Raw genomic sequence first — 12,868 nt, forward strand, 5'->3', positions numbered from 1 at the left:
TTCAAACATATTCATATGAAAGCTACTTTAAAAACAGCCCGATGAAATTACAAAACAGCACATGAGTTGCAAGAATGTATTATGAAGTAAACAAGATAAATGAGTTTAAATAATTCAAAATTTATTGAAGCAAAGCAATCGATAAAACAGGCCAAACAGTTTCAGCATGAACTCATGCTGAGTTTTCTGCCTACCAAAGTTGATTCAGATTATTACTCAGGGAATAAAAAAACTTCTAAGTAGCAGAGCAGTGATAGCCTCAGTTCCATGATCTCATAACAGCTCTGCCAGCTGCTGCTGCTAACTGCAGGTTTTATTTAGCTTTTGCACGTGGGAATGTATCCATCATACTGTAACAACAGATTCCTCATTAAGCTTTAAAAAACAAACAAACACAGGCGCACATATGAAATTGCAGTTAAGTACAGAGAAGAGGAAACAAGCAAGAGCTTTAAAGCACACAGCTGGAAAGACGGCCATGAACAGTATAAAAGTTATGAAAACAAAAATTGGCTTTAGGGATGTTCGAGACACTTAACCACATGATACAAATTCTACAGCTTCTTAAAAAGCACCCCACACAATTATATTGGAAAACTGATAAAGGACTGGTTTTTATAAATGTACATACATCCTGGTCATTACGGTCTATAAAGAAAATAAAACAACTGAAGCTCAATAAGTCACTACTCTAATGTTTTTGTTTTTTTTAAAGGAAATAACATGTGAGACCTAATGGATACATCATCTGTGACTACAAGGTTACAATGAGCAATCCAGAAAAAGTAACCATGGAAACATCCAACTTCACAAAATAGCAGTGCTGGGAGAGCTAGTCTTACTCATTTGGATTTGGGTTGGCATCGGGATATTGCGAGAGGTCAAAGGTTAGCACTTTGCTTATGACGCAGTCTCCTTGCTGTTGATGGAAGAAAAAAAGAAAATTAGTTCATTGTTTCCGAATCAGCATTGACTTCACAGCTCAAGATGCTCAGGTTTTATTGGCCAAATATCAAACAGGATCTTTTAATTCTTAGATACACTGCATGTGGTTTATGATGAGAATGTTATTGCATGTCTGTATATGAAGAATATAAAGTGTTATATGAATCTAATGAACTCCATTCTATTGCTGTCTCAGCTCCAGGTTCAGAAGTTTAACGTCTAAAAACAGCCTGACTATTGAAAATTCAGCCATCTCAAGGCTATATTTTAGTATTTTGCATAAAGCTTTATATGCATAATACTCAGAAATGCATCTCGCCGGTTGGGTCAACACTTTGCTTAGCTTAAAACACGTCACAGGTCACAATACAATATTAGGAAGTACAATGTGCAATGAATATCCTGCAGAGAAGCAGAACTTTTTCTGTTTATTTTGTTTGTTTGTTTTTTTCTGAGCAGTTTCAGAAAGAAGAGAAGACGGGCTTCACGGGGATATTTGGTGTATCGTGGTAACACAAAGCATTCGCAGTCTAAACAGACAGATTTTACCATGTGCTCTTCACATTACTGCAAATCCTCCACTATTTTAAGAAAGTTCAAATGGTTCCTGAAAGATGAGAATTATTTTATAATTTTAAAAGGCGAAATCACAAACGCAGCCCGTGTGATACTCGGGTGATAACAGGTTAATGACCCTGCATGCTGGAGATACAGATGAGCCACCCAGTCAGAAACTGTGACCGTCAATACATAACTGTATCCAGAGAATCTTTGATTAGGAGTTTCTGTTGCAGACATTAGTTCACACTGATGAATCCTGGGTAAATTCCTTCTTTGCTTTGCGAATAGATTCAACAGCCATTATGCTCAGCAGGAGACATCTGTTGCAGTCAATACATGTCAGTCTCGTGACACTGGCGTATTGTGAGTGCTAGAGTAGAGTTTATATGAAAAATGATGCATGAAATGGGGACATTTTCTTAACAAACCATAAAAACTTATCTATAGCATAACCTTATATGACACATAATAATATGCATTATTTTATGGGCTAAATTTAATATCACAAAGCAATGCATATGCTTGATCTTTATCGACTTTTATTCAGTTATTATGGCTTCTTTTTTGTTGTGGTTTTGTTATGGTAGCGTTCTTGTTGTAAAACAATGCTGAAACTACACAGCTGCACTTTTTAAGTGGTGCTTCAAGTGGTACTAATTCGGATCTAAGCTGATCCGCTCTTTGGGGATTTTATCCGTCTCTAATTCAAAACAAAAAAAAAGACTCACCTCTGGATAAACACCTATGAGAGAGTCTGCCTTGGTGTAGAATTCCTCCTTCAGAGAAATGACAATGGCCTGGAAGTTCTCCATTGACTGGTCTTTGATGTAGTTGGCCACCTTGAAGGTACAAAGAGAAAGCATTAAGGCTAATGCACTAAAATCACAAGAAATATTAATTTAAAAACAAACAAACAGCTCATTATATCAACGTTTATTCTCTAAACAGACCTTGCCAATATTAGTGTTGTCCAGAGCTGCGTCAATCTCATCCAGCACAAAGAAGGGGGCGGGTTTGTAGCTACAGAGAAGCAAGAAAGATGTAAACAGTCAACTTCCGTCAAGTCATACGTGTATTAAAAATTCCTCTGCACATCTCCCTTGTTTCACCTGTGAATAGCAAAGAGCAGAGCCAGGGCAGCAACAGTTTTCTCTCCTCCTGACAAGTTGTCCATTGGTCTGAACCTCTTGCCTGGGGCCACACAGTTATAATTGATACCATCCAAATATGGCTCCTCTGGGTTTTCTGGACCTAAAAATGCCTAAAGAAGAAACATACGCTGATTGGTAAACGCAACTTGGGCACATGCACAAATGGATATATATAAAATTTACCATGTACCAAATTCCACACATAAAACTGCTTCCTGTCATGGCATTAGACATAGTTAATGATATGTAATGTGGCAAGTCTCTAAAAACATACCTGAGCACTACTGTTGCGTGACAGAGCCTTGTAGATCTCATCGATATTGGTAGACACCGACTCAAAACAGTTATTAAAGCGATCAAATCTTTCCTTCTTGATCTGCTCAAAGGCTTGCTTGGCCTTTTTGGCTCTTTTCCGAGCAGCCTCAAACTCTGAAAGAAGAAAGGAAACCAAAAAAAGCATATGATACAAGTTTAACAAGAGGTCTTCAACTTCCTGTCCCCTTCCACATTTCACCCCAGCTTCTAACATGAGACTGCCATCTCACCATCACTGGTCTCTTGGAATTTGTCCCTGACACTCTCAAGCTTCTCCATAGCCTTCATGTTGGGTGCACTGATCCTCTGCAGGATGCTCTGCTGCTCATTCAGACGCTGCTGCAGTGTGTTCGTCTCAGCCTTGATCTCTTCCTCTGACAGTGCATCCTTTAGGAAGATCGAAGAATAAATGTATTAATTTACATGCATCTACAAAATGTAAGTACAAAATCTGACTTTAGCTATAGAGATCACCTCTGCGGCAAATTGCTCATTTTCCTACTTGGTATATTTTAATGTGTAAAGAAAATTTTTATAATATTATTTGGACCCACCTTGAGGTCTTCAGACAGGTTGCTGTAGTCAATTTCTATAAGAGCCTCTTTGGCCAAAACACTGCTGGATGTCCTTTGGCTGCTGGACTCATCCGTCTGGGAACTCCCCTTGAACAGTAAAAACAAAAAGACGGCTGTCGTTTTCTGCTTCGGTCTTAATGGAATTACAGTTAGAGCAACGATGGTTTTGTTAATGTACCTCTCCCTGGCTGATATCATCCATTGTTCCAGAACGAAGAGGCAACCTGATATCCTGCATTTTGCAGGCTTGCAGCAGGTTGTGACGGTCACTGCGCTTCTGCTCCAGTTTGGTCTCGATGGCAGTGACCTCCTTCTGGAGCTGAGTCAACTCCCTGGAATAATAAAAAGTTGTTTGTAGAACAAACTCACTCAAACATAAAATCATATTAAGAAGATATTAAAAAAAAAAAAAACTACAGTGCATATGTCTGCAGTCACTGACTTGTTTGCACCACCCAGTTTTTTGCGAATCTCCTCCATCTCGTGATTTTTATCATTGACTTCAGATTTCTTGGTGAGATGCTGGTTCTTCAGGTCCTGCAGCTGGGCCATTGTCTCATCAATGATTTTCATGTGTCTGTGCTCCTCCTACAAAGCACGCAAGAGGGATTAAAAGTGATGTCAAAATCAAGGGCAAAACATTTTCATCGTCTAACTTTGTTTTCACCTTTTTAAGTCTCTCGATTTCAGCCTCGTCCTTCTTCACAGTCTGCTCCCACATCATGACCTTCTCCTGGTCTTCCTTCAGCTGATTCTTCTCATAGTCCAACTGGATACCCAGGCGGGTCTTTTGAGTCTCAAACTCAAGACTAAGACAAAAAAAAAATGAAGTTATGCTTCAACAAACAGAGACAGATTCACTATTAGCTAACTGTCCTGCATCATAAGCGACTGGATTACTGAACTCACCGCTTCTTTGCAATCTCATTCTGCCTCTTCACTTTCTCCTCCTCAAACTCTCTGATATTCCTCACTCCAATCTCCTTACAGAATTCCACAAACACCTCATCCTCCACCTGGGAAACAGAAACAATGTTGTGCAATGTTACATGTTCATAAACGGACTTCTAACTGCAGCTCACTCTGTGCCAGTCTCACCAGGTTCATGCGGTCGCGCAAGTCAGTGATTTCCCGCTCACGGGACTGGATGATCCTCTTGATGTCATTGATGCGAGGGCCAAAGTTTGCCAATTCACTCTCTAGCTTAGACTTCTCCTGTATCACAGAGTAACGGAAAAAAATTTAATGCAAGGGTCACTGTTTCTAACGGTAAGAGGAAAGAAAGCTGTTACTGAGCCGTACCTGCATATTGAGGGAGAGGTGACGGGTTTTTGTCTGCTCCAGATCACTCTGTGAGTACTTGAGTCTCATCTGCAGACCGTGGGCCTGAGACTGCACCTGACGGAGCTCTGCCTCCTTCCTCTTGGCCTTCATTTGCTCCTGCAGAGGAAAACATTAACATTAAGTGGATATTCATGAATAGTTCATTTAATAATTAAGGGAGTACAAAATAACAACAATTATTTTAGTCAGAGGTTAGTCAGCATAAAGTGCTTCATGGTGACTCTTACTAAAAATCTGTCATCCCAACAAACTCTCTGATGTGGGTCATATATTTAAAGTCACCTTGAGCTCTTCAGTGAGTTTCTCCTTTTTCTCTTTGAGCTTGTCCACTGCCTTCTCATCCCATCGTCTGGCCTTAGCTTTCAAGTCGCTGGCACCTCCAGAGATGACTCCAGACTTCTGGAACAGAGTACCGTCCAGGGCTACCGTCTGGACACCGATGAATAAGAAGTTAGTAGGTAGAAGTGGTTATTATGCATTCTCACATCTATGAATCATCCAATCATCCATCTTTAAATTAGGCTAAGTACCTTGTGCCTGTATGGCCCTCCAAAAGCAATTCTTCGCGCATCCTCAACATTCTCGCAGACCAGAGCATTGCCACAAGCGTACTGCAGAGCTTTTTTGATGTGGGGAGGTTCATAGCGAATCACATCAATCACCAGCTTGGCTCCTCGCAGTTCTCTGAGTTTCTCATCGGTTGGTTTCACCTTTGAAAAGACAAGTTTTAAATTTTCTAGACAATATTTACAGTGTGAACGGCACTAAGGAAAGAACATTAATGACCTGAGGTTGGGATTATTTTAGAGTTAAGTAGCATTTTATATAAAGAACTTCTGCGGGGAAAAAAATGTTCAAATTGTCAGTGAAAAAAGATTATTTATAGACGTGACAACATTTACCCCCCCCCCAAAAAAAAAACAAAAAAAACAAAACATAGAGACAGAAGTATAATTTTGGCTTTAAAAATTGCAGAAAGCAATGTTGCCCATCCTGCCATGAATTTGCTCTTTCTATGACATTAAAACATGTTGCAGGAATTGTCCGCAGGGAAAATTAGGTTAGCCAAATATTTCAAGTGAGGACCAACTCTGAGAAACTTTAACAAAATATTATCTGGATACATAATCATCCAGCTGACCACCTTCAATTTCTCCCAACAGGGATATTCAGGGTTCACGCCTATTTTTCAGGGTCAAATTCAAGCATTTTTTAAGCACTTTCAAGGTCAATTTTCAAGCTTTTCCAGATTGGCAAAAAAAGAATGCATGATTCACTCGTTTAACTAAGTAAGACCAAGTAAAGATTAAAACAAATCATCTTAGGTCGACTTAAATGTCCTTTGTTCCCCTTGTGTAAGAACAGAGAAAAATGCACCACACAAAAATACTGAAAAAGGAAATGCTCGCCTTATATGCAAATACGGTACAAACTCAAAAAACACATTTCTCTTAAAAACTAAGATGTGAAAATGTGAACAAATCAACTCGTTAGAGATATTCATCTCCACTTGAAAAAAACAGCAACCCCACATAACAAGAAAACTGCACCAAACACCACAATAATACACAGCAAGGCCAAATGAATAAGTCTTCTCATCAGCGATTGACGCTTCTTAGCTATGTGACACAAAAATAGGAGACACATGTTTGTTTGTTTTTAACTAGTTAAGCACCCACGCCCAGAAAAATTGGGGCAAAGGGGAGAAGATCAAGTTTAATTGTTTAAAACACAAGGTCAGAAATATAAGTGCAGACATGAGGACTGTCACAGTAATATCCATATTTTGATTTATGATTTTCTGGAGTTAAATGTGAACCGAAGCATACTTTCAAAGGTGTTACTTTTTAAAAAAAATCTAAGGGAGGGAAATAAAAAAATGCAATTTTTATATGTTTGAGTCACAGTAACTTTTAACATAGTAACATCTGCAGTAATATTTACACCTCTGATGACATCTCACCAGTGTTAGCTTTATTTTGATACCAAGACTGTTTACGCACAGTTTGTAATTGCAGAGAAATGCTCCATTTATTTTGGTCATTTCATTTTCAAGCAGCTCAGAAAACCCCTGAGGGCCTAACAGGTTAAAGTTAATTCCCAATAAAACTTACTGTGAAATGTTTGACTACACTGCTGTCTGTATTATTGTTAAAGTCACCTTTAAAGTGTTTGTTCTACTAACATCTTGTACAGTAAGACAGGCATGGAGAACAGCGCTGACTGGGAGAGGCTTTGAACAGATGACACACTCAGTTCAATTCAACATATAAGACTTTAAGACAAACATCGACCTAAAATCTATTTATTTAATCTGTCATCTGTGGTATAATTATGTAAAATTATAATGTATTGTTCATCTCCCTTAAATAAACAGGCAGCCTTAAAGCATGAAACATTCATATATTAAAACACTTAAATCTGTCTGTTGTCTCAGTGGCTGATTGGGCCCCACAGGTGTCAATGTGAGCTTGAAGCCATTTATAATTTTTAAGTTGTTTAATGTGTATGTAATGTGCAGCCCAGGCAGAGAAATTTTACTTTTACACATCGAGACTCATTTTATTTCTCTATCTGATAAGAAAAATATTCGGTCAGATAGTTATTTGTAGTGAATGAAATACAGTTTCAAGCCCGTTTAAGCACCACATCTGAAATTCAAGCACTTTTCAAACCTTGAAAAGACAATATTATTTTCAAGGATTTCAAGCACCCGTAAGAACCCTGGATATTATTCTCCAGAGCAGAGCAGAGCAGAGATTTAAAATCAGAACTCCAGCAACGCAGTAGCTTATCTAGTTCAGGACCCATCACAATTCACAGCTCATTGCCCACAAACCTAAAAACGTGACCCATGAGGATTCTTTGGAAAGTCTCCGTAGAACAACAGCTGATCCTGTTTTACCATTTCACTCAAATTAAATAACATTTTAATCAAATTCAAACCAATAATGTAGGTAAAGTAGTTCACCTTGTGAACTACGTCTGAGTCGATGGATGTATGGATGGACAGACAACGCTTTGTGCTTCCCCAAGTTTTACAAGACTGACAATTTAGCTCACAGGCTACACCCATCAAGGACATAATTTTATTATGAATTGTTCAAAGCTCTCAGTTGGAGTCATTACTTTTATATACTTACTTCAAGGTAATCAAGAGGAAGGAAGGTCTCCGGCTCTCCTCTCTGCTCCTTTATGTACTGAATGCAGTCTCTGCCAGTCTTCTCTGAGTCAACAATGATGGCGTCCATGTTCTTACCCAACACTTTAGTCACAGCGATTTGATATTTCTTCTGAGTGGGCTGACACAGGTCGATCAGACGACCATACTGAAAACACAATCAGTAAACGTTTGTTTGTTTAGTGCTCTTATGCTCAATGTTTAAATGCTTTCACCAAAAAGAAAAGAAAAGCAGACCCGGCATGGGTATAGTGCCAAAGGTGCCTTACCACAGAGCCAGGATAGAGTCTTTTTATACTCTCCATGATCTCGGCCTTGCGTTGCTGGCGACTGTTCTCCTGCCTGTCGATTCTGGCGTCTCCAAGCTGCTCCATCACCTAAACCACAGTCCAATAATAAGGGGGTTCATCAGAGGTGCTACGATAGGTGACGTATTCACTTCCCATAACGGATGTAAGAATTTATAGAATCCAGTATTACCCAAGCTAGGGTGCTAACATGGATTAATGACCCACAAAGCAATGATTTATTTAATCAAGTCTACTGATTGACAAAAAGAAATAATGCTTTGTCTTGTACAGTTCAGGAAAATATGAGCTATAGAAAAAGGCTGATGTCTTTAGGAGCAGAGTTACCACATGCAAAAATTAACTAACTCAATTAGAGTAGATTCAACTTGTTGTTGGTGCTGATTTCTTTCTTTCCTGTGCATTGAGTACCTGATTAAGCTCCATATTGATCTCATCGATCCTCCTTTTGGCACTCTCCACTTCCTCAGTCAGCTCTTCCTCCATACGCTTCTGCTCATCTAGTGATTGCCTGATGGGGAAAGAAGGGAAAAAAAGGATGTGAATCACACAGTAAACCAGAGAAACCTATAAAATAAGTTTGCCACAGCTCCGCTCAAAACAATCCAAAATTAAGAGCAGCATACCTGCTGGTGGCAATATAATCCTCCAGTTTTTCAATACGTTTCTGGTTTTCCTCGATTTCACGGATCTTCTGTTTAATTTTGGCCTAAAGAGAAACAACAACTTCTATCAAATCAATTTCGTTCTGGCTCATAAAACCTTTCCATCATCTTCCATTTTTCTCTCCTTTACCTCTGTCTCCACTTTCTTTCTCTCCTCTAAGTCAAGGCGGTCCTGGTCAGCCTTCTGGTCACGATTGAACTTCTCCAGCTCCTGTGCCAGCGTGGCAGCACGTTTGCTGGCCTCCTCCTTCAGACGATGATACTGCTTCACCTGGAAGAAGGGAGACAAAGAGTGTGCATTTTTCAATTTCATGAAACATTATCATTTTACTAAAATCCTGTAACTAATTTGGTATTTTTTCAAGATAAAATGTCTAAAATGTAGTTTTCACACATCAGACCTGATTTTCCTCCAAGGTGAGATCCTGGCCTTGACTCTGCGCCTCCTCCTCCATTCTTTCCTCAAACTCTTGCTTAGCCAGCTCCACTGCCCTCATCTCTTTATCCAGCTCATCCATGTCTGCCTTCCGCTTCTTGTACATCTTCTGGGCATTTTGCAGTGATTTTCTTGCTGCCTCAAGCTTCTTGATTTTGTGTGAGGTGTTCTCTTTGGCTTTGATGTACTGAGGCCTCTTTTGGTTCAACTCAGAGTCCTTCTCCCTGTAGTCAAGTCAACCGTTTAATGTAAGTCAAATGACTAATGGTGCATTAAGCTTTAAATGTCAAAACTTATTTTATTTAATGCCACTTACTTAATTTCTTTCTCAATGGTCTGTTGCTCCCTCATCAGCCTGCCTAGCTCCTTCTTCTTGTCCTTCAGCTCCTCCTCCACATGGTCCATCTTTTTACGGTCCTTATCAATCTCCTTGTTCCGCTGCCCAAGCTCTTTGTTCAGCCTCTCGATCTCAGTCTCATTGTGGTACAGTTTGAAGAGCTGCAACTGTACACTAGCTCTGGCTACTTCATCCTTAAGACGCTGGTAACGCTCAGCCTGGTAAAATGAAGGAAAAGAGAGAAGCGAGAAAATCATGATTAGAGATGTAACTGATTCCACATTTCATGACCAATGAGAATTTGAGGTTTTTCCATCAGATAACCCAAAAAACTAATCACGAAAATTCAAAAGTTTGTTTCAAGGCTATTTTTGAGTCATTTCAAATAAGAAATACACAGATTTGTTGCCGATTACAGTGTAACAATCTTTACTTCATCTTTGTGTTGTTCACCTAACACCAGACTTTCTCTCTTATATAAATATATGTGGGATAGATTTATATGCAGGATGTGCAGTTGTTACATTGCTGAAAGCTTATGTTGAGCTTAGCTAAAAGTTCCTAGTTTGTCTTTTACTGTTGAAATTTGGTGCATTCATATGAATGACAAATATTTGCATTATCTGGAATTATATATTACCTAAAATTTGTTAAGAGTAGAAACAGGCTATACCACTCAATGGATCCTGTATGGAGGAATTCAGTAAATGCCAAATAACCATAGACACTGATCATGACACTTTGTGTCATATGCAGACTCAGTAAAAATGGCAAACCTCTTCTTTCTCTTGCTTAGCCTCTTTGCGCTCTGCAGCGATGTTTTTCTTGCGATGATAGTTAAACTGCGTGTCCTCCTCTGCTTTCACCATCTCCTTCTTCCTCCGGTCATACTCCTGGGCCAGCTCTCCTGAACGGGAGATCTCTTCAAACAGCGCCGTACGCTCTTTGGGGTTCTTCATGGCAATAGACTCAACGGCTCCCTTAAAGGGAAATAAAGACAAAACTGAGATTTGAAATAGCAAATAAAATGTTACCTGGTGTTAATTTAATCTCTGGTGTAACTGACCAAGTCACGTTCAAACCAATGATACACACACACTAAAAACTACTGCACTCTCCAATCAAAATAACCTAGTGGATTAGTACAGGAGTACTATGAAAGACTGCCTGTGCGTAAATTGCTCTTGAAAAGATCTTGACAACATTTACAAGAATGAAATCTTACCTGAAAGACCAAGAAGTTCCTAGCCTTTATCAGAATTCCAAGTTTTTCCAGTTCTTCACTGTATTCAGGCAGGCCCACTACTTTACTGTTGATGCGATACTCAGAGGAAGAACCTGGTGCATATTCCAAAAACAAAACAAGCATTAGCTCATCATCAACACACACAAATTATATATATATACACATTTATAAATGTAACAGATTTTAAATATTTTTGACCCACCAAATTGCAAACACATGTAAAAATGTTTTCTTAGACGATGAGTCAATTTTTGAAAACTGATATCCATGCAGCTTTACTACTATCCTTTTATTCAGCTGAAAAGCATTCAAATTTTACTAGATCAGTGTCTTTTAATTCACACAGACAACTATTCAAAAAGAAAGTTAATTATATATTAAAGGACGGTTGGTAATGGAGCTTTGTACCAATAATGACTCTTGTGAAGGCACGTTCTTCTCCATTATCTTCCTGGTACACCATGCTGACAAAGGCTCTGTTGGCAGCTGGCTTCCCTACAGGCGCTCCATGGATTAGATCCTTCAGAGTCTTCACACGCAGGTTACTTGTCTTCTCTGCCAACACGAAGCTGATGGCATCCATAAGGTTGGACTTTCCTACAAACATTATGATGACATTGAAATCTTAGTAAACTTTGGGACCTTTTTATATTAAAACACACATGTTAAGACCATGTTGCTGCTTGCTTCTATACATAAACAACAACTGTATATAGGCTTTAATATCCCTTATGTAAAACATAGTTTGTTACCTAATATTCATTTTTACATCCCATCTCATATTCTTATATCTCTGTTTTATTTAATGTTATTTTTGATTTATTCTAGTTGTACACTATGGAATGGGGATAATATGCATGTCCTGTAAATATAATAGGAAAGTTCACCTTTTATTTGTACAGTCTGGTGCAAAACAGCAGTTCTGCAATAAAATGCATCTTATTGGCTATTAGTATGCAGTTTTTACACGTTGTGTTGGCCAGATAATTTTGATGATGCATTGCACTGTATTACGAGAAAAGACCGTTGAAAGACTTCGTCTTTCTCTAGTGTAAAGGTAGGTCCAACCCCAATGTTTACAAATATATTAAGTGCCTATACGACATAAGTGCTTAAGCAGTCTAAAGGAATTACTTCAATTAAAATGCAAATACGTTATTCTACAAACTGACAACGATTAATACACCGAAATAAAATTTAAATAACTACTCTAGTGGCAAATATGGATATGAAACAATACGATACATCACACTACCAACAGCTGAACCCCCATACAGTTCAGCTATGCACAGACTGAGAGTTATGATCTAAAGAGAAAGGGGCTGTGGAGCTGTGTTTACCGTTAGGCACAGCTAGCAGTTTGCATTTCGCATTAGCTTCGAGTTTATGTTAGCTGTTATTACATACCAGATCCATTGGGTCCGATGATTGCAGTAAACTTGTGAAAAGGTCCGATGATCTGCCTTCCTTTATACGACTTGAAATTTTCGATCTCTATCAGTTTTAAATAACCCATCTCGTTATATTTGTTTAGCTGGTCTGCAGTGAATATTAGCTTAGCAGTTAGCTAATGCTAACAACCAATGTTTACCCGGTAAACTGTTGCAAAGACGCAGTGTGCACGAAATGAATGAACCGCTCTGGTCAATCTACTGCTGCTCTATGCACAAGTTACATTATGATCTGCGCAAGCGTTTTAAAAATTAAAATGAAAAATATAATCTTTATCAAATATACTCGGTACGGCGGCGACAACAATGCGCCATTTTACAATCCAACAGGAAGACCCACAAGCGCGCGAGAC

The 12,868-nt window shown here is 38.8% G+C and overlaps 1 protein-coding gene across 1 annotated transcript; it reads right to left on the reverse strand.

The window, feature by feature from the left end:
- Positions 1–100: 100 nt before the first annotated feature.
- On the reverse strand, positions 101–12,852 carry LOC309696582 (structural maintenance of chromosomes protein 1A). The gene is made up of 26 exons (XM_082517855.1): positions 12,472–12,852; positions 11,473–11,661; positions 11,044–11,156; positions 10,595–10,798; positions 9,798–10,036; positions 9,447–9,705; positions 9,176–9,316; positions 9,007–9,089; positions 8,792–8,891; positions 8,342–8,449; positions 8,035–8,220; positions 5,422–5,601; positions 5,174–5,320; positions 4,850–4,987; positions 4,646–4,762; positions 4,457–4,563; positions 4,215–4,356; positions 3,990–4,135; positions 3,726–3,879; positions 3,527–3,634; positions 3,203–3,359; positions 2,932–3,086; positions 2,616–2,767; positions 2,457–2,526; positions 2,235–2,345; positions 101–919 (listed from the first exon to the last, which is right to left on the reverse strand). The coding sequence occupies exons 1-26, from the start codon at positions 12,578–12,580 to the stop codon at positions 839–841; spliced, it is 3,696 nt and encodes a 1,231-aa protein (XP_082373981.1). The 5' UTR covers positions 12,581–12,852; the 3' UTR covers positions 101–838.
- Positions 12,853–12,868: the final 16 nt, after the last annotated feature.

The sequence above is a fragment of the Aulonocara stuartgranti genome (genome assembly GCF_965226115.1).
Source record: "Aulonocara stuartgranti genome assembly, chromosome: 20".
Taxonomy (NCBI): Eukaryota; Metazoa; Chordata; class Actinopteri; order Cichliformes; family Cichlidae; genus Aulonocara; species Aulonocara stuartgranti.